The 22,757-nt window shown below is 45.5% G+C and overlaps 1 protein-coding gene across 2 annotated transcripts in view; it reads left to right on the top strand.

The window, feature by feature from the left end:
- The window catches only part of ptprub (protein tyrosine phosphatase receptor type Ub), a 237,349-nt gene that overhangs the window by 133,041 nt on the left and 81,551 nt on the right, over window positions 1–22,757 (top strand). For both annotated transcript variants that reach the window (XM_061819017.1, XM_061819018.1), the window contains exons 5-7: window positions 2,820–2,935; window positions 5,733–5,907; window positions 9,144–9,437. In XM_061819017.1, coding sequence (XP_061675001.1) covers window positions 2,820–2,935; window positions 5,733–5,907; window positions 9,144–9,437 — 585 coding nt within the window. The remainder of the gene's footprint in view (window positions 1–2,819; window positions 2,936–5,732; window positions 5,908–9,143; window positions 9,438–22,757) is intronic.

Consider the following 22,757-nt stretch of genomic DNA (forward strand, 5'->3'; position numbering starts at 1 on the left):
CGTACAAAGATGCCACGAAAGGTTGCTTTACAAATGAGCCAGTTAACGCGTCGGTTTACGAAAAAAAAAAAAAAAAAAAAGTTTCAAGAGAGACGGGTATAAAGCCGACGTAGAAATGTCATCTGTTCTACGTCTGGGGCTGCCGTATCCGTAGCGACTCGGCCCCCAGCCTGCGTGGGTGTTCTCCGAGCACTCCGATTTTCTCCCACGTCCCAAAAACATGCAACCTTAATTGGACACCCTAAATTGTCAATAGGTGTGACTGTGAGTGCGGCTGTTGTCGGTCTCTATGTTCCCTGCAATTGGCTGGAAACCAGTTCAGGGTCTATCCTCCCTCCTGCATGTTGACAGCTGGGATAGGCTCCGGCACTCGCCGCGACCCTCATGAGGATGAGCAGCTAAGACAATGGATGGATGTCATTGGGGCCATCTCGTGGAACGATCAAGCAGATCCAGCATATTGAGCTGCCATTCCAAATAGAACAGTAAAGTTATGCCTCGGTTCTCGACCACAATCTGTTCCAGAAAACGGTTCGAGAAGTGATTTGTTTGAAAACCGAATCGATGTTTCCCATCACCATGAATGGAAAAAGAAATAATGCGTTCCAAGCCCAAAATATTGGGCTTTTTAAAGCATTTTTTTTAGCTTTTCCTGATAATAAACTGTATAGTAGAAATACATATATAGTTTAAATACTTTATATAATAAAATAATTTAAGAAATATATTTATTTTATTTAAATGTTTTTATAATGTATGCTTTAGTAGTCGAGTACGCTAGGCTGGGAGTGCATTGCCATAACTGTAGCGACTCGGCCCCCAGCCTTGTAAACTTTTTTTTATGAACAAATGTGCAGAATAACTTTAAAAAAGCAACTTGCCTTCTTTGGAGCCAATACAGTCGTTCTCGATAAGAAGAAAAACAACAGTCAGTACCGGGACACGTCTGTGTACAGAGGCTGCGTTCTACAGAATAACAAAAGTGCGCTGGTTGCGCCGTGCGTTTTATGTCATTTCGGGTTTTTTTTTTTTTCGCAGGGCGTTCGAATTGACAATTCCAAAACGTGTCGTGGGTGGGTCAGCTGCTTGTGCCATGCGCGATGTTATTTCTGTGTTTTTTCGGGGGGAGCGTTCGAATTGAAATGAACAAAGCGTGTCGTATGATAACAAAGCTGCTGGCACCGCGCCCGTTATGTTATTTCCGGGTTTTTTCGGCAGCGTGTGAATTCAAAACAAAGGGCGTCGTGGGTCAGCTGGTCTGGCCGTGCGCAATACGCTATTTCCGGGTTTTGTCCGGGGCGTTCGAGCACCGATTTTCGTTTGAAAACGGAAGCAAAAAAAAAATCTCGAAATTTTCATTCGAAAACCGATTTGTTCATAAACGAGGACGTTGGAGAACCGAAGCTTTACTGTAATGTAACTCTAATGGATTTAGCTGCATTGCAGCAATTAGCGTGGAGCACAATTGATTCAGATCTGAATTATCTGTGCCTGATTGGCATCTGAAGAGAACTGTTTTTCTCATCATCATTATTATTATTATTATTATTATTATTGAATTTTTACTCAAAACCAGTAGCCAGTTGTGCTACCTTCCAATTTTCCCTTTAAATTAGAAAACGTGTCTTTCTTCTTTGCCGTATTTCTGCCCTGCTTCTACTCTGTACTCATTAATGACGGTTGGAGCATGATTTATTCTCAGAATGATGATTGAATTGTGGGAAAACTCTTACTTGATGTTTTGTAATTTTTCCCCATCACCAGTGTAAACAAGCAGTGTACGACGTGGCTATTTTTACCGACGTAATGGCTCTAAAGAGACACGACGGTGGTCTTATTTCGGGTTTCTCCCAACCTCTCAAGGTTTCTTTTTTCCCCTTAGTTTTATTTATAAATCTGTGTAATTGCTCCAGGAAAATACTCTTTTTTTTTTTTTTTTTCCATTCTGCATGGTACATGAACAGTATCAACAAGCCGCCATATTCTTCATCTGTGAGGGAGCAGCACGGCGTTGAGAACGAGCCTCTCTCGAAGGCTTCGGCTACACCGACGCTCCGCCGTCTTTTTCTGTCACTCATCGGGACTGACAAGTTGACACGTTCCTAGCCGATTTCCCGCGCCGGCCGCCATTTACGCAGCAATTTGGTTCGGCTACTCGCTGCTCTATTGTTAATCACAGAGTCGGGTGAGAGGGTGACTCCCACGCCGATTCATCGGCAGCTCAGCTCAGCATGCCGGGACATTATTAGTCAAATTGTGGAGGACGGACGCTTACGCCGTGGCTTTCCTTTCACACGTTCTCTCCCACACTCTGCTCTGAATAGATTACTCTTGATATAAAGTGTCTTATGTTCCCTCAGAGAGAACCGCTCGCAGCACTCTCGTAGATAGACATTTTAATGCATGTTATTACCGTGAAAACAATGTATGTGAGGTCCTTTTTTTTTTTTTTCTTTTTTTTTTCAACGCACATGACACTTACTTGTTTACATTTTCAGCAAAACGTACACCCATGGAACAGCAAACTCCTTCGTGTTTGAATTGATAAAACATTCCATCCATGGAAAGGTTGAGTTTTTGCACATAAAAACAATTATTACATGTCACTGAAACCCCCCCCCCCCAAAAAAAGAAAAAAATCCTCCTGAATAAAAATGAAATGTTTGATGTTTTTATAAGCAGCACAGTGTCGAGGAAAAGGAACCTAAATTGTGTTTGAGCCCTGATAAGGAATGTGTCGTCTGTGACCGGCTGGCCTTGCGAGTGACCGAAAGGTAATTCTTTCCTTCCTTGTCTCTCTCCTCCGCCCGCGTTCTTAGATAAGGCGCCGCATTTCTCCAGGCTCGGAGACGAGGAGGTCAACGCCGGACAGAATGCGACTTTCCAATGCGTGGCGGCCGGAAAGGCTTCCGAGGCCGAAAAATTCATACTGGAGGTGAGTCGTAGTTGGAGGTAGTACGTGTTGGACTTGGGACTCCAAATTGCAGCTTCTACATTGTGTAAGGGAAACAAAGCGTGGTCATGTTCACGACGACTGTTGTACCGGTAATTAAATAGCCTTAGCGTAGCACTTAAACCAGCGGAGTCGAACAAATTTTTGCCATGGGCCGCATTGTAGTTCTGGTTTCCCTCTGAGGGCCCTCGTGACCGTGAAACCATTCAAATCCTTAATCGCCTCATCATATTTACACACCGAATTTATGTACTTGTTTTGGAGACAGGAATCAAGGGAAATGGGGTTTCCCACTATGGTTCATGTTTGGTAACACAATAAAAGAATCTCGTGATATCTCAACGTTTTCGTTTGTGACATGACAAATTGAAGTATTGGTACAGATTTCAACAAGAATGATCGAAGTTGACTTGCCTTTGATTTGCCTTTGCGGGCCACATAAAATTGCGCGGTGGGCCGGATCAGGTCCCCGGACCTTGAGTTTGACACCTGTGACTTAAACTGAACCTTATGTAAACCGTCAAAATGTTAACTCCAACCACAAAATAATGAACATATTATTGATATTGATACACCTGTGACAGGGTCAGTTGAAGATGAGCATGAGCGGTTTAAAGTGTTGTAAGGTTGTTTATAATATGAATGATTTCTGCTCCACAAGTACTAACGTTTTTAAAAATCATAATTCCCTACAGTTATAATTTGTTTCCTCATGTTACCAGGCACTGCTTTTATGTACAGTATGCTTAGACAACAATATAAAGAAAAAAATGTTTTACTCAAGTCTGGTCTCTTAACCGTTGGTCTACTCACAACACGAGGAGACTTGATTTTTGAATTCAAAAATAGTTCTTTGCTTAAATCATCATTCGATTGATTCTACTTTACGTTTCGTTCTTCAGTTTTTTTCACCATCACATTTTGTATAATTTTGAAAGTAGGAATTATCAAGAAAATACTACATAACAGCACAGTGCTCCACCAGAGACTCGCGGTCCGGCGCTTGCAGATTCACCTGTCACCGTTTTATTTTCCTCATTTTTGTCAATATCCATTTTTTTTTTTAATCCTTTTTCTTGGGGTGGTGGCAGGTGCAGTTTATCCCCACTTAATGAAGATTTTTTTGGGGGATTTAGTTTATCTATTGAATGTTTTTATGGACTGTTTGCAGTCCAGCCCAGTGTTTGTCTTGTGTCGATTGTATGTGGAGCCTCAAAACCCAAATCAATGTTGCAGTTTTTCAGTTGCAGCATGTCGGTGGACGTGAGGTGCTCAATCACAGCACAAGGTCGCTGACTGTCTTTTTTTTTTTTCCACTTTCCACTTCTGTCGCTTGGTGTGCGGCGGGCCTAAGGCCGCCCTATTTCGTGTTCTTGCGGTCGCAGGACTGTTCTCATCGAAACCTCAATGACTGGTTGTGTGTTTGTCATCCTGAGGTTTGTGTGGTCTGTGGATTCACGATAACAGCAGTAGAAGTGCCCAAGCGAAACTCCAATGTTTATGTTGCTCTCCTAAAATTTGCGCAACAACAGGAAGCATTCTTTAGACCATTTCTGGCTTTGAGTTTTCCAAACGTTTTTGACACGCTAATCATGACAAAGCTGAGTGTATTTTTGCCGAAGGTCCAAAAGTGGAATACATTTGCTCCATCTCTAATTGCTAATGTTTGCGTTTAATAAAACATAACTAATTTTATGATGATTGAATTCCTACGATCGGGATCAATGTCTTGTTAGAATAAAATTGTAGAAATGCCATTGCCATACTAATTAAATGGGACTATGGTTGTTATTACAGATTGATTGGCTGGAATAAAAGCCTGTTATTTAACCTTCAGGCTTTTAACAAGGGTCATTTTTTTTTAAACTTTCATTATTCATTAATCATATTTACCTTTACTTGGTGTAGGTACTGCAATGATAGAACTACTCGAATTAAAAAAAAAACAAACCATTAAATTCAAATTTTCTGGTGCTCAGCGAACGGCTCTTTTCATAGCATTTGCTGTAATCGTCATGAACACGACAGCGGCATTTGAAAGCATCTAGAAGTTTAAGAAAGGTCCATGGAAAATGCCTGCATACACATTCTTAACTCACCAATAAGTGGAATGCTTATTTTTGGATATAATCGGGGAGGACTGGTAATTACAGAATCGTTATATAATTACAACATTTCCGTCTTTTCTTTTACAGTTGAATCTAATCTTACCAAAAAGAAAATTGGGGGTGGGGGTTCTCATACTGATAACTAAATCAAGATGATTGGATCTGAGGGATGTTGTAGCATGCTAGCTTTGAACTACAGTATTACCTTGCAAATTGCATGGCCGCTACGTCGCTCCTCCTGCATTTGATGGCGATCTGTTACTTAAAACGAAAACTCAAAAGTCAAAATGTAAACCTTGCAAATGGTTCAATAATGTTGTTATTTTTTCAAAATTGCAAAATCCTTGAGAGAAGGCAGTTGAGTGCTGTCTGTACGGGAAAGCCTTCCCGATATTTATTAGCGAAACAACAATGGTAACACTCTGGGTTGTGCTCTAATTTGTGATTTTAACAAAGTCTTGCAAGGCATCTTTTTACCAAATTTTGTAAAAACACAAATGACTGTCATTGCATGAATATTACTGGGTTTATTTTGTGTTTCCGATTTCATTTGAATGGGGATCATTTTGCTCACGTCATTTTTTTGGAACTTTCCCCATTTCAAGTCGCTCAATGCCAAGCGAGAGTTGAACACCGATCATCTCTGACCTCATCCTGTCTTTGTCTTCCAGAGACACAACGGGGAGATTTTAACCACTGCGTCGGTCAAGCACCTGAGTCACCGGCGTTTTGTGGTGTCGTTCCAGCTCGACAGCGTCCAGAGGTCTGATCAAGACCTTTACCGCTGCATCACGCAGTCCTCCAGGGGCTCGGGGGTCTCCAACTTTGCTGAACTCATTGTCAAAGGTAACGCTTGGACTTCTCCGTCCTGTTACCTGAAAAAGATTCCGCCATCGATCGTGGAAATTTCGGCCACACGGTAAAAACACCCCAAACGGCTAACGTGTGCGTGTTCCTGATGAACACCGAAAACCCTCTGCTTGGAGAGTTCAGTCTTCCCGACAGGCATTTCTGAGGCCGGAATCAAAGAGGGTGTCGTGGCCGGCTCCTCAGCCTCCTGTCAGGAAGCCGTTCACTTAACTTGGTCTCCCGCAGCACTGTCATATCATGCACCGCAGATGGTGACCTTGCTCACATTTCTCAGTCCAGCCCCACAGCCTGACAACACTTTGACAGCATCGTAATGACGTGACTGCGAGTTGGTTTTCTGGCAAAACATATCAGGCCTCAGCAACGGAACAATGATAAGTGGAAGTCAGAATGTGACATTCGCACTCGTTTCCCCCCCCCCCCACCTCCCCTCCGCTGACCTTTAGTTCCCCATTATTTATACCCAGAGAAAGACACTTGGAGAAGGGGGTAGCAGATGAGATTTCATGTCTTGATACGTCATTCCGCATTATGCACCGTGTAGTCTCGTAATCTATTATCAGTGCATATTTATTTGGTTTTGCTGGTGTAACAACTGGTATTTCTCGATTGTTGTTTTGCCGGAACGTCCCAGTGGACAGCGGCTATGCAAATTGAAGCAGATCGCACTATGTAAGTTATATTTTGTACAAAGTAATTGCCCTGTCCATCCACCCATCCAATTACTTCCATTTATGCTGTTCGGGGTAGAGGCTGGCAATTCATGCCACTTAATCTCAGGGCACAGATACGCAGACAATGAGCAGCTTGTCCACTGACCAAAAGGTTGGTGGTTTGAATCCTTGCTTTTTAAGCGTACCCGGGAAATAACCCTTGATTGCTTCCTTCTTCTTCTTTTCCTTTCAGCTTGTCCCGTAAGGGGTCGCCACAGCGAGTCATCTGTTTCCATCTAAGACCGTCTTGTGCATCTTTCGAACACCCGCAGTCCTCATGTCCTCCCTCACAACTTCCATCAACCTTTTCTTTGGTCTTCCTCTCTCTCGCTCTTTTGCCTGGCAACTCCATCCTCAGCTCCCTTCTACCGGCCGGGCCTCACAACTGTTTTATAAACTTTCCCCTTCATCCTAGCGGAGACTCTTCTGTCACATAGAACACCAGACACCTTCCACCAACTGTTCCAACCCCGCTTGGACCCGTTTCTTCACTTCCTTACAACACTCATCATTGCTCTGTATTGTTGACCCCGAGTATTTGAGGTCATCCACCCTCGCCATCTCCTCTCCCTGGAGCTTCACTCTTCCACCTCCGCCCCTCTCATTCTATTCTGTTTTACTTCTGCTAATCTTTATTCCTCTTCTTTTCAAACCGTGCCTCAGTCTTTCTAATTATTCCTCCGCCTGCTCCCTGCTTTCACTGCAGATCACAATATCATCTGCAAACATCATAGTCCAAGGGGATTCCAGTCTAACCTCATCTGTCAGTGTATCGATTACTACCGCAAACAGGAAGGGGCTCAGCGCGGATCCCTGATGCACTCCCACCTCCACCTTAAATTCTTCTGACACACCAATGGCACACCTCACCGCTGCTCTGCTGCCCTCTTATATGTTCTGTACTATTCTAATTACTATTCTTAGGATTACTACTGTCACGACCCGTCGGTGCCGGGAAGAACCCAAATGCAGGACTCCGGAGACGCAGAGGCAGTTTGCGAAAAGTGTTTATTCATTCCAAGGTCAGGGATCAGGCAGACGATCAACTGGAGCAGCGGTATCCAGGACGTCAGGCGGAGAAGGCAGGTCAGCGGGCAAGCAGGGATTGGTACACGGGAGATCAGACAGAGAGAGCAGCAGTATCAAGGATGTTAAGCTTACGGGGTTGGTCGGAGGACAGGCAGAGGTCGATACACCGGGATTCAGGATCAGGAACAAGGAAGTGCTGGAACGAGGCATGGATGGCAACAATCTGGCAAAGCCAGACCGTCCGCTGGGTCCTACACGTACTTTGGTTCACCTCCTAATCAACACAGGTGTGTAGGGGACCTGCACAGCCAGGACTGGGACCGGCAGGACCATGACAAATACCGCAAACAGGAAGGGGCTCAGAGCGGATCCCTGATGCCGTCCCACCTCCACTTTAAATTCTTCTGACACACCTTGATTGCTTCCAATGTCATAAATTGTAATTATATTCCAAAAAAAAAATGTTTTCAATTGCCTGAATTGATTAAACACAGGAACTACTGTAAATGAAGAAGTTGCAGTACCCTTGGAAAAAAAAAAGTATTCCATAGAGCTACAGTCCCATGTCTGTTAGATGAAATACTGTATCACTTGTGAAATTTTATGATGACACAAAACTCTCATGATTATGATTTGTAACACTGCTGTTTCAAGTTTGGAAAAAAAAGACAAGAAATAAGAAGTTGAGAGTGGAGATGTTTTTTTTTTTTTTTTTTTTTGGTGGTATGCAGGCCACAGCATTTCTTTCCCCCTTTGCAAAATGCGTATGAAATTTGCTCTTTCATTTTGTTTCGGTTTTTGATGCCACAAAGATGAGGACCGGTAGGCAAAGGCAGCTTTAAAGGGGAGCGTCGCAGCAGAAGTGGGGTGTTCTACCCATGTTATAAATCCTGTTAAAATGAGGGCCCTGAAAAGACCGGGCCGCCTCTGCCGGAATGACAGATTAGTCACAGCCACACATCCAAGCGATCTTTTCTCGTGCTTTTGTCCTCATTCCTCTGCCGCTCCTTCCTTCCTCACGCTGTTGCCCACGTAATTGTTCGGCGGCTCAGATTTGCGAGCAAGTGACCGTCGGGCTTGAAATTAATCCCCAGTCGGCAATCTCAAGTGACGGCGAGGAGCGTCTCTTCTTCCATTGTGAAACGGATGAAGGGTGCCGAATTTTTCGGTGGCAAAGGTTGTGTCATTGTGTTCACACCTGGTTATTTCTCCACGTTCCGTTTTGCTTAATGTATGCAAAATTATGAATGCCTTGTTAATCCGTGTGACTAATCAGCTATTTCAACGCGGTCTGACCCGCTCACGTCCTGCAGTCTCTCGGGATCCATTGAATTGTCAGTGGGCTCTTGCCGACTTGAGGACCCTGTTTTCATGCGGCTCATGAGTTCAATTAGCCGAACCGTACCACGCCGTGTCAAATGCCTTGACCAACATAGATTCTTTTTCTTTTTCTTTCCTATTCCCCAACAGTACCACCTTCCCCTATCGCGCCACCTCAGCTGCTGCGCGCCGGCTCCACTTACCTAATCATCCAGCTCAACACCAATTCCATCCTTGGAGATGGACCCATTATTAGGAAAGAGATTGAGTACCGTGCCAGCCAGTCTCCGTGGTCTGAAGTGCACGGAGTCAACATGGTCACCTACAAGCTGTGGCACCTGGACCCGGACACAGAGTACCACATCAGCGTGCTGTTGACTCGGCCCGGAGAAGGCGGCACGGGCCCTCCTGGACCTCCGCTCGTGAGCAGGACCAAGTGCGCAGGTGAGTCCACGTAGCGTCGTATCATTCAAAGATCTCTGAATGAAAGTTTGGCGAGGACACGCAGCGGTATTTCAATCGCGAAGCGGCTACCTTTCACATCTGACTACAAATATGGAATCGCTATTCTTCCTGACAGCTGCTCGACGATGTGATACGGTGCTTGTTCCAAACACCACCACCACAACATCAGGCAAACCGTAGATCTTCGCACGTGTGCTATTGTTCCCCTTTCACCATGGCAGGGTTAACATTTTGAATTTTGTTTATTTGACATCGCACACCTTAGGTGGGTAACCGCACAGTATGCATTGTACCGTGGCGCAGTCACTTTACAAATATTGGTTCGTGATCTCATAACCACAATTTCAAGATCAGGATTTGAAAACAGAACAAGCGATTGTGTTGAAACAAAAACGTATCAGATTGAGTATATTACACAATATAATTGCACTGGTGTGGTGTGGATTGTGATGGGCAGTGAGAGCAGGGAGCAGGTGGAGGAACAATTGGAAAGATGGAGGCATGCGCTGGAAAAGAGAGGAATGAAGATTAGCCAAAGTAAAATAGAATATATTTACGTGAATGTGAGGGAAGAATGAAGCTCCACGGAGAAGAGATGGCAAGGGTGGACGACTTCAAAAATATTTAGGGTCGACAATCCAGAGCAATGGTGAGTCCGGCGCGGTAACGAAGTGAAAGGGATGGAACAGTTGGCGGAAGGTGTCTGGTGTTCTATGTGACAGAAGAGTCTCTGCTAGGATGAAGGGCAAAGTTTATAAAACAGTGGTGAGGCCAGCCATGATGTACAGATTAGAGACGGCGGCACTGAAGAGCAGAACTGGAGGTGGCAGAAATGAAGATTTTGAGGTTCTCCCTCGGGAGCGAGCAAGTTGGATAGGATTAGAAATGAGCTCATCAGAGGCACACCCAAAGTTGGATGTTTTGGAGACAAGGTGAGAGAGCGCAGACTTGGATGGTTTGGACAGGTCCAGAGGCGAGAGAGTGAGTATGTCTGTCCAAGGGTGCTCAGGATGGAGCTGCCTGGCAAAAGCGCGAGAGAGGAAGACCGAAGAGAAGGTTGATGGATGTTGTGGGAGGGCTGTTGGTGTGGATTGGGGAAGATGAATGAGGATCGAAAATGAGGACACGCTGTGGCGACCGCTAACGGGAAAAGGCGAAAGGAAAAGGTGAAGACGATTATTCCACTAGTGCGTACTATATTCGTGGCTGAATTTTGCAGGAATCTAGCGAATTCGGGCGTTCACATACTTTCAACATTAAAAGGAAGAATTCAGTTGTGTGCTCTTTTACGACTTTATTTGGAAATAAAACACAGCACGATATCATTGCGCTCCACAGAGTACCATGTAAACTCAACAAAGTCTGCCTTTGACTTTGTGCAGTTTTTTTTTTTATGCTCTGCAAAGTTACAGCAGCTTCTGGAACCGTATTCTAACTCAGCCTTGTGAGCATCACGATTGGCTTTGATTCAAAAGTGAGTCAACCCCCTAAAAAAACGCTTGTACCCACAGAGTATACCTCGCTTGAATGAAGTACTATACTTTGCACTATCTGCATTATCTCATGAAAGTTCATTGACTGTGATATTGAGCGATTCTTAATGATCAAAGCCAGCCAGATATCGAAAATTAAAGGGCTGCTTTGTGACTATCGGGTAAAATTCAATCAGAGTGGAAGTGATTGACAAGTTGAGACTCAGTCACCGTGACACACTTATCTCCTTGGAAAGGCGACATTTGCAATCACCGGCTTTTTTTTCTTTTTTTTTTTTTTTGCTTAACTCCGGAGCTGAAAGCACAAAAATGGGAGACTTTCTACCGGCAGTACGGTCGTATCGATGTGACGCTTATTTGAAAAGATAAGAGCTGGCTGACTATATTAGCTAGCCAAAAGCAGCCATCTTTGCTCTCTACTGAAGGACGTGGAAAAGTTCATTTTTTTCAAGTCGAATAAAATGACAAGCCGGAGTCGGTGACTGTCGGGAAGTATTATCAATCACGGCGCACACGTTTACACTCTTGCAACTTTTGGAGAACTCGAGACGGACTACTTATTTTCAAAGATCATATTCATTTTTACTGTCATATTCGTTTAAATATTTATAAATGTCCTGTTTGTAAAGCAGTGAAATCACGATAAAAACAACACGAAAATAGAGGAAGGTATTTGTTGTTTGTTGTCAGTTTGTTTTTGAAAACAAGGAGCCTATCGAGCTCGTGCACGTGACGCCATTTTCACCGTCGCCATATTCCCGGTCAAACAGAGCTGCTCGACATTGAACCGGAGGAGAATATTTACAATACCCGAGGCGTGTTGGGCTGTCGGTTGTCACAACAGACGAGACAGATATTCAAAGAAATCATTCTATGGAATACCAGCTGAAAATTGCAGAAAATACCGATGGATTTCGGCAATTAAACGTGACGGATGGCGCCCAACCAAAATACACACACGCCTGTGTAGCGATCGCTTCATTTCAGGAAGAAATCATTCTTCTCAATCTGAAATTACCAAAAAGTATTTATAATGCCAAGTTGGCCCATTTGAGAACAATGCGTGTTGAAAAAAAAATCTGTTGCAGAGGTTTACGCAGGTTAAGTGTGGGCGCAATCGCTTCCGTGTACTTTCCGTGGAGACTACTCCATCCTCTTTTTTTCTTCCAATCATAGTTAATGAATGCGAGTTTGTGTAAAACCAGGGGTCATTTATCTAAATATTGGCATTTGTATTGAATGCTAGGTGAAAAGATCGATGGATTCCGGCAAAGGTTAACGTGTGGCCGAACACGCTTCCGCGTTCACGAGCCGTCAAAACCGTCACGATGTGGGATTTATTCTTGATGAGAACAGATCCAGCAACAAAGTGTTCGTATGCGTCCAGACTTTTCTACGCTTTCAAACTTTTCCGTGTAAATCTCGACGACTTACTCACCAGATCCACGTGTAGATCCAGTTGTCCAACACAAGCGGAAATGAATTAACATTCCAATTTCTTATTGGCAAAAACATCGACTTTGCATTAAATACGGGTCCTCTGTGCCGAGTTTATCTAATTTTTCCACGTTCTGTCGTTTAATTTCACCTGACGGTATCGGACAAGACTGGGCGTCGTGCTACAAGACATATTTGCGTGTCGTCTCCAACCGACTTAGCATTGAGCGATGCTTAGCTTGACCGCAATATGGCGACGTGAACAAAAGTCACGTGATTTTATGACGTAGGTGCACGAGTTCTATACCTGAAATAGTTTAGCGAGAGGAAATGGACATCCAGTACTGGTCGCCAGTCAACAGCGGGAGGCATACTGCATCGACAAGCAACCACTCAAGATTTTGTCCTATGGACAATTGCAAACTCTCTGCCCAGTATGCAAATGCACCCGCCCCGAGGAACCATTTGATAAATAGAGTGGAACTGAGCCGCACGGCGAGCGCAGAGAGGCCGTAAACATACGACGCCTCTGTTGTTCTCGGCAACAAATTCATAACATACACAAAGACGCATCTGGGACCACAATTCTGAAAGAGACCACAGTGTCATTAATTGCACCAACGTTGTAGCTCACAGTGCAAGATTCACTGCCACCAAAAGCAGAAATAATAGAAATTTATGATGAGAAATGCGCTAAATTTAAGCGTTAGGGTTTTGTTTTAAACAAAAAACACATTAAAGCGGCATGATAACAGGCAAATGTGATTATTGAAACAACAGCAAAGGATGCCGGGAAATGTCTCCTCACCTGATTCTGCTCCACGGCCAGATGTGAAGCTCTGATGATAGACACAAACTACAAACCTCGTAATGTAATGCAATAACCTAAATCAGTAGTTACCTGCTATTGTTCCCCCGTTCCAGCTACATGCGGCTTCAACGCTGTGTCTTCGCTCGCACTTTTATTTGTGAGTAGATTTTCTCAGGATCAGAATCAGCTTTTATTGGCCAAGGAACTTGTCTCCGGTGTTACGGTCTGAGCGCTCCCGGTGCTCAAAAGTCTCCTTGTGATTAATGCGTTGGGTGTATATTTTGTAAACTTCGGGCCACTCTGAAACATCCCCATCGGTGATTCAACTTGTCGCCGAGCGTTCATGTTCGCTACGGACGTCTCAGAAAAACCAACACAGCGAACGTACATATATGTGTATATCTTTTTATCAACTTTTGTTTTAAGGTTAGCGTTATAACGTATGTTAGCTCTCTCTATGTAGAAGAAGGGGAACTCAATGAGACCGGAGGATTTCCCAGTAAGCGTCTGCCACGTACCCAGAGTTCCCCTGTTAGTAGCGCATGCGCATTGATCACAAGGAGACTTTTCAGCACGGGGGAGCGCTCAGACCGTCACGTCGGCAGTCGTTGCTGCCCTGCTACGACATTCAAATGAGATGAAGATTGTTGTCTGTTACGGTCAAAAAAATGTAATACGGGTACATTTACATTTTTCCTTCCTTCACTTCCATTCATTGTTCATGCAATATTAATGTACGTACGGCGTCTTAAGTCACGCTTGTGAAACACTGTCACAAATTCATACTCTCTTGGAGCACTTCCACACTGCACACAATCCATTAGTTGAAATCTCAAGCTCACAAGTGACCAGCCTAACATTTAATAGTCACAGTTGCCTCTTTAGCATGTCATCCCTGGGCTTTACTCTCCAGGCATGAACCATCCACCCACACGTAATTAAAGTGTTACGTTCTTATAACGGGAGGATGGAGTGTAAATCGATGTTTCATGCCTGGGCAGTGCAATAAACGGATGACGTATTAGATGGACGACTGTTGTGTTAGCGTCTCAGATGCTACATTTGTGTAGCTAACACAGAAACATAATCTAAACAGTTGTGCGTTGTATCGTACGGCAGACATTTCGAAATGGCTCTAAGGCGTCACCTCACTGTTTTGAACACCTGGAGGCCATCCTGAGAATCAGTGAACGTAGAACTGTTCCTCCAACATAAACAAATTCAATGCCAAGAAAAGATACCAAATATCCAGCTCTGCCAAAATGGCGCAGGAGCAAAGAAAGCCGAGCTAATATTTTGAAGTTGTATGATTTTGGATCCATCAATTTGGTTATTTTTCCTTTGAAGTCGGTGCAATTTGGAATATTATTGTATCCTTTCTGTTTCACCTCACGTAAGTTGAAAAATGTTTTGTTTTTAGTCTGTTCAATAAATGTTTATCCTGTTTGGCACTGTAACCTGACTTGTGCGTTGAGGTTTGGCCCCCGCCCTGTACAATTGAGTTTGACATTGATTTAGACTCATCACTGAACCTAACATGTCAGAAGATCAGAGAGAGAACAGTTGGCGGAAGGTGTCTGGTGTTCTATGTGACAGAAGAGTCTCCGCTAGGATGAAGGGCAAAGTTTATAAAAGAGTGGCGAGGCCGGCCGTGATGTACGGATGAGAGACGGTGGCGCTGAAGAAACAACAGGAAGCAGACCTGGAGGTGGCAGAAATGAACATGTTGAGGTTCTCCCTCGGACTGAACAAGTTGGATAGGATTAGAAATGAGGGACAGCCAAAGTTGGATGTTTTGGAGACAAGGTTCGAGAGCGCAGACTTGGATGGTTTGGACATGTTCAGAGGCGAGAGAGTGAGTATATTGGTGGAAGGGTGCTGAGGATGGAGCTGCCAGGCAAAAGAGCGAGAGGAAGACCAAAGAGAAGGTTTATGGATGTGGTGAGGGAGGACATGAGGACTGTGGATGTTAGAGAGGAGGATGCACGAGATAGGCTTAGATGGAAAAAGATGACACGCTGTGGCGACCCCTAACGGGACGAGCCGAAAGAAAAAGAAGAAGACTGAACCTAACATGCATGTTTTTGGAACGCCAAATGAGAAGAAGTAAGAGCATGCAGACTTTACACAGAGCATCTTGAACCAAGATTTCAACCATCGAAATGATGTACTGTACATACAACTGTCACTGTGCTGCTATGACTGCACTTAGACTGTATCCTAACAAAAATGTACGTTATACGGAAAATTAAGGGGGTGTCCCCATTTGGGTTGACTTGAAAATGAACATCATGCCGTGCCTGCCGACATTTGTCCTCCCGTGTCATCTGTCAACGTAGACACAAAACACCCGGGGGAGATGAGCAGCAGTTCCCCGCCGCGCTCCAAGCGAGCATATTGTGCCGTGGTAATGTCAACGTACGCACGCACACAGATAAAGACAGTACCTGCGCCTGCATCTGTACGTCGCAGGGGGAGATTAAATGGAGAGCTTAGAGTACCCCAAAGCCGGTCGTCATGTCATTCATGGCCGTGACTCCTTCTGTGCCCAGCGGCGTCTTCCCGCCACACGCCATCCCTCACGAACGTCCCCCCCGTGCTCTCGTGCGGCCTCGCCGGGCCCCCCTCCCCAATGACGTATGAAAGCCGCCCTTCTGTCCCCGCAGCCAAAAACAACCGCATTCATCAGGAACTATGATTGAACTCAACAGCTCCCCAACACTCATGCAACATCCCCGGCACTCACAACATGCAACACGGTAAACAACAATAGCAGCGAGGAAGTTAATAAGAGCCCAAAAGTGGATGGGGGGGGCTTTGTTTGACAAAGTGTGTGGGTGAGGTTATTTTCTCTTTGCGACATTTAATGCGCACGGCGAATATGAGGAAGGGGAAGCAATAAAGGCTTCATAGTTGCTGGTGTCGCTGTTTGTGAAAGTCATTAAAGCCTTTTAATGATGCATTTACATTTCAGCGACTGCGCTATTGGTTTGTTCAAGCATGTGGGATTAGTAATATTATGGGGTTTGTTGCGCGCTGATGAAAAGGAAACTCAGACCCACACCAAAGTAGCACAGGTGGAATCAAACTTGGCACATTTTTTGTCTGGCCTTTTTTTTTTTTTACTGAACTGCAATGGAAAGAAAAAAAAACTGCATCCATCCATCCATTATCTACCGCTTTTCCGGGTCGGGTCGCAGGGGAAGTAACTTCAGCGGGGATAACCAGACTTCCCTTTCCCCAGCCACTTCTTCCAGCTTTTCCGGAGGGATCCCGAGGCGTTCCCAAGCCCACCCGAGAGACACGGTCTCTCCGGCGTGTCCTGGGTCGTCCCCGGGGTCTCTTTCTGGTGGGACGTGCCCGAAACACCTCACCTGGGAGGCATCTGGGAGGCATCCGGATCAGATGCCGCAGCCACCTCAACTGGCTCCTCTCAATGCGGAGGAGCAGCGGCTCGACACCGAGCCCCTCTCGGATGACTGAGGTGTTCCCAAGACATCCAAGTGACATAGTCTCTCCATCGTGTCCTGGGTCGTCCCCGGGGTCTCTTTCCAGTGGGACGTGCCCGGAACACCTCAAGAGGGAGGCGTCCGAGAGGCATCCGGATCAGATGCCCCAGCCACCTCATATGGCTCCTCTCAGTGTGTAGGAGCGGCAGCTCGACACTGAGCCCCTCCCGGATGCCTGAGGTGTTCCCAAGCCAGCCGAGAGACATAGTCTCTCCAGCGTGTCCTGGGTCGTCCTTGAGGTCTCTTTCCAGTGGGACGTGCCCGGAACACCTCACCAGGGAGGCATCCGGATCAGATGCCCCAGCCACCTCATCTGCTGCGTCCGGGAGGCATCCGGATCAGATGCCCCAGCCACCTCATCTGCCTCCTCTCAATGTGGAGGAGCAGCAGCTCGACACTGAGCCCCTCCCGGATGCCTGAGGTGTTCCCAAGACATCCAAGTGACATATAGTCTCTCCAGCGTGCCATGGGTCGTCCCTGGGGTCTCTTTCCAGTGGGACGTGCCCAGAACACCTCACCAGGGAGGCGTCCGGGAGGCATCCGAATCAGATGCCCCAGCCACCTCATCTGGCTCCTCTGAATACGGAGGAGCAGCGGCTCGACACCGAGCCCCTCTCGGATGACCGAGCTTCTCACCCTAAAAAAAAAAAACTGCAATTGAAAGAATTTTAAGAAAGATTTCGATTTAGTCAATGATGAACATTCGTGAATAAGACTGAACAAGAATTAATAAATATTCAGAAGTGCAATGACTAAATAGTTTGTTTTCCCCGCATCCTCCATGCACCAGTTCCTACTGTTCAACAGCATGGAAACATCAAATACTTTTTCATGTTTCAAAAGTGCTGCTTTTGCAGACTTGCTCCCAGGACTCTTGTTTCTGTTTGTCGAGCCAAATGTTTTGGAGTTTGAGCACTCACACTTCTCTGATGTTGCTCCACTCACTGGCGTTCCAGTCCGATGGAACGGTGCAAGGCCGTCTCCACCAGTTGCAACTCACCTTCCTGACCTTCGTGCAGACTGTAATCGACATCTCCTCAGAGTTGGACCTTCACAGCCATCTGGTCTACACTAACCCCTGCTGACCCCACATACCATCGCCCAATACTCATCGGCCCATTGCTGCTGGCCTGATTAAGTTGAAGCATGAGATAATTGATAGCGGGGACTGTTGTGTTGAGCCGGTAATTATCTGGTGAACATGAGGGATTTTTGGCCACTATTTCGGAGGAAAGCATATTATTGCAGCTCCGGCAGTCACGCCTCGGCACTGTGACTAATCTGCCACGGCCGTGCAGAGTCTTCCCCTGCCTTCCAATCACGACTCCATGGCGGCAAAACACTTGCTCGGGCGGGTACTATAAAACTAATCCCCGTGAATGTGAACATGGGCTCCACCTGCCGTCCAGGTGTGCTTGATGAGCCATTTCTTTAATTATCATCACAGTGCTCGAGCACAGCCTGATCCCCCTCGAGTAAATCACAGAGGATAGGTGAGCATTCGTACTGCGGGTGGTCCCCCAAGTACTGTGCGGTAATGGGCCTCCGCCGACTGCTGGGTCACTGAAACCGCCCCAGAAAGCCCCCGCTCGCGAAGCTTTTGGTCTGTACAGAGGGAGCCAAGACTGAAGTTGGAGTAAATTTAGGATTATTACCAGCGGATAAGGATGACCGCTAGGAAGAACTCTCTACCACAGTACAAAGACTAATGGACTTTTCAAATTTCAAGGACGTACCGGCTGCTGGGATAGTATTTGTGATATCTGTGATACAACCTTGCATTTTCTTTCCCAAATACGATGGGGATGATTCAAAAATGGTGAAGGCATATACAGCGAGTCCTCAGGTTAAGACGGTCTTGACCTAAGATGTTTCGACTTTACAACGCCCCGTCCCCCCTCTGCCATTTTGTCTGGCCAATGCTTGTCCGTGTTTGTGCGCCGGGAGTATCTTTGCATCTTTTGCCCTCCTTTTCGGACATTATCGCCCCAAAGAAGTCTTTTAGCAATGCTTCTGCAGCCAAAACAAAATGCATTACCGTGGAAATGTAGCTCACGGTCATAAAAAGATTGGAGAAAGGAGAGACACCAACACCATCAAGGCTTCAGTCGGTCGACCGTGGTGGCAATTGTTCAAGACAAATCCCGTATTTTGGAGCATGTGAAGGGTTCCGTTCCTATGTCGGATACAATGATCACAAGACAAGGTTCTTTGATACTTGTCGAGATGGAGAGACTTGAGGACCAGGTTCCTTCGTAATTGCTAAGCCTCCCCTTCTTCTTCTCCATCCACCTTTCAGCTGTAACGCTAAGTACATCATCTCATTTATTTCATTGTATTTGTTTTTTTTATACCTTGTATTTTGATGTAAATTCTGACTTTAATGGTGGAATCCGACTTAAGTTGAGATTCGAGTTAAGTCGCTACTGTAGGAACGGATCTTAGTCGTAGACCAAGGACTCCCTGTAACAGGCACACTGATATTTAACTATTATATGACTGTTGACAGGTTATGTTTAGAGATGAAACCGTGTGAACGTTTTACATCACACGTCATGACCAAAATTGTCCTAATGATGGCTCCGTCACAATATTGCTAAAAAAAAAAAAATAAATCCACTGTTATGGGATGACTTTCTTGTGAGAAAGATTTATAATTCTTCTTCTTCTTTTCCTTTCGGCTTGTCCTGTTGGGGGTCGCCACAGCGTGTCCTTTTTTTTTTCCCATTTGAGCTTATCTCGTGCATCTGAGCTTATCTCGTGCATCTTCCTCTCACCCACATTCTTCATGTCCTCCCTCACCATATCCATCAACCTTTTCTTTGGTCTTCCTCTCGCTCTCTTCCCTGGTAGCTCCATCCTTACCCTCCTCCTACCAATTTCCTCACTCTCTCGCCTCTGGACATGTCCAAACCATCGAAGTCTGCTCTCTCGAACCTTGTCTCCAAAACATCCAACTTTGGGTGTGCCTCTAATGAGCTCATTTCTAATCCTATCCAACTTGCTCACTCCTCGCGAGAACCTCAGCATCTTCATTTCTGCCACCTCCAGTTCTGCTTCCTGTTGCCTCTTCAGTGCCACCGTCTCTAATCCGTACATCATGGCCGGCCTCACCACTGTTTTGTAAACTTTGCCCTTCATCCTAGCGGACACTCTTCTGTCACATAACACACCAGACACCTTTCGCCAGCTGTTCCAACCTGCTTGGACCCGTTTCTTCACTTCCTGACCACACTCTCCATTGCTCTGTATTGTTGACCCCAAGTATTTGAAGTCGTCCACCCTTGCCATCTGCTCTCCATGGAGCCTCACTCTTCCCTCTCATTCACGCACTTATACTCTGTTTTACTTTGGCTAATCTTCATTCCTGCCCTTTCCAGTGCATGCCTCCATCTTTCTAATTGGTCCTCCACCTGCTCCCTGCTTTCTCTGCATACCACAATTCACACCAGTGAAATTATATTATGTAATATACTGACTGCTCATACGCATTTGTTTCAACAACACCACAATTGCTTGTTTTGAACGTAGAACACCAGACACCTTCCGCCAACTGTTCCACCCCGCTTGGACCCCTTTATTCAGAGAAACATTTATACTAACCGTATGAAATATTGGCATGGTTTAGCGGTAAACCGTTTTATCTCTTTGTGACGTGTATAGGAATATATTGTTTATGCACATTCAGACAAATGCTTCTAAAGTAATCAGGTCGCACTTCACAATGAGGATAGCTAATGAGCTCAAACACGCTGCAAAAGGATCTCTCTGGAACACAAAGACACTTGTACCTTATTTTCCCGTACTGCTGACAAAAGTGAAGGAACCTAAACGAGCTGCAAGTGAAGGTGACTGCAGCGAAGGCCTGGCAAAACATTTTCCAAAAACGACTTCCTTTTCACCTCTTAAATTAAAGATGAGAGCCTACACTCGAGTCACTTGTAATCTTATTTGATTTGAAATCCATTGTGGTAGTAGTGCCTCAGCTAAAACATCAAAAGTCATTGTCCAAATACTTCTGGACCCAACTCTGTACAAGTGCGCTTTTGGGGCGTTTTGAATTCATGCACACGGCACGGACGTCCTTACATGTTTGTTTTTTTCCCTTCTGACGCAGTCAGTCCAAATTACCTCCTTGGCTGCAAGGTACTGTCCCGTGTCGCAGTTGTAGGGGAGACAACAAAGCCGGACCTGTCACTTCCAATCTCGCGTCCGATCGCTTAGGATCAACATGGTTCTCTGGGCTTTCGGCCACGTTGGAGCGGCTGCAGGGTGTCAGGGAATGGCTTCCGTGGCAAACCAACAAATAAGACCAGGCAAGGGTTGGCATGATGTCCACTTTGAGAAAAAGCCACAATGAGCACACTGTGGCCCGTTTGCTGCCGCTTTTATCAACTCGGTCTTTAAAGGCCTCTCTTTATTTGACTCGGACTGTGCACGCTATCAATTATACCTCACAAATGCGACTTTTGTGTGTGGGCTGTCGTTTGCGGACAACCCCCCCCCCCCCCCCCGCGCACCCTCTCACCACATTAGTCTGCGTGAAATTGGTCGTGGCCGATGTTTTGGCCGTTTGCGGCCGTGTCTGAGATGGTCGAAAGCAAATGAAAAGCGAAGGCTGGTGACTGTGGAGGCCCGTCCGCGTAGATTGGGAGTGTCGCAGCGTTTTACTTCAAAATAATTGCGACCGCGGGCGGTAATAAATGCAAATGAAGTTGGGGATCGTAAACAATGTTATTTGTGTTCTCGTAGTAGTGCTCAAACATGCCCAAAATAGCAAGATGATGAAGTGAGACGGCAATATCAAAAGAGAGTTATGTGTATTAAGGCAGTCGAACGTGGAATATTTGCCCGTATGGTGCTACAGAGCACGTTTCGTATTAAATTAGTCAACGGGTCTCTGCAGTCCCTGTTTAGCGATGCACCTGCCATCTTTATTCAAGTTCCTTCCGTGCACCCGTCAGTAAAAAAAAAACTTCAAGACTTTGCTTAATAACCTCCTCTGATGTCAGGCGAAACCCACGCATCGCCCGGCTGTCACACCCTGCCTCCCTGACTATTCTTCTCCGTGCCTTATTATAATTAAAAAAAGAAGCGCAATACATTATATTGCCGGACAGATAAGGCGTTGAGTGTGTTAATAACTGATGAATGGCGCCATTGATGGCGAGGATGTCCTTGGCTTTTTAGTCCTCGTTTGGGATGCCCTCCTAAACACTGGGGGGGTCTGTGCCTCGCGCCACAAAAGCCTCTCTGTCTTTCCGTGCTCGTGAAAAAGAGAGTTTGTCGGTCGTTTAGTCGGACAACGTTAACACAGACATGACCAGAATGAACTTGCTTTCTTCTAAAAGTATGCGATGACCCAGCAATAAAAAAATATCTTGCAGAAGAAATTTGCCTTTGCACAATTCTGACATTCTTTTTGGGGGGTTGGGGATTAAACCTCAGGGGAAAGAAGTAGAACTACTGAATAGTCAACAAGGAGTCCGGGGCTTGTTTGAGAGTAACATCAAGTTGCGCGCTGTCCATTTAATTGGCATAAGTGAAATGAGTTCTGGCTGCCCCGAAGGGGGTGCCGCGAGCAAGCGACGGCTGACTGTTGCCTCGGTGATGTGGGTGCTTTTGGAAGGGGAAAACCCGAGGGATTGCAAAGTGGCGCCGGAAATCACTACCATTCTTTGTACGGTTTATACAAATTACTGCATTCTTCCCCCAAACAATGTTCCATCTGTGCTGCGCAACTGCGCAAAAATAGTGAAGTACAGGCTGACGTCTTTTTTTTTTTTAAACACACTCTACTTCCTCGTTTACCTGACACCGCCCCCCTCCATTTTAAAGGGGTACACTCATAATTACAAACAGCGTCGTATGTAAATAATAGAAGAAAAAGTGGTAAAACTGGATGAGATTTTCTCTTTTTTTTTTTTTTTTTGAGTAAAAAAAGGTCTGGTCTGAAGCCTAAGTAGGAAAGTACAGGATGAGCTGGTGTGTAATGTTAAAATTCCACATTGGTACATCCTAATTGAGGATAAAAGCACAGACGATACAT

Source organism: Syngnathoides biaculeatus, chromosome 5, assembly GCF_019802595.1.
Source record: "Syngnathoides biaculeatus isolate LvHL_M chromosome 5, ASM1980259v1, whole genome shotgun sequence".
NCBI classification, from domain to species: Eukaryota; Metazoa; Chordata; class Actinopteri; order Syngnathiformes; family Syngnathidae; genus Syngnathoides; species Syngnathoides biaculeatus.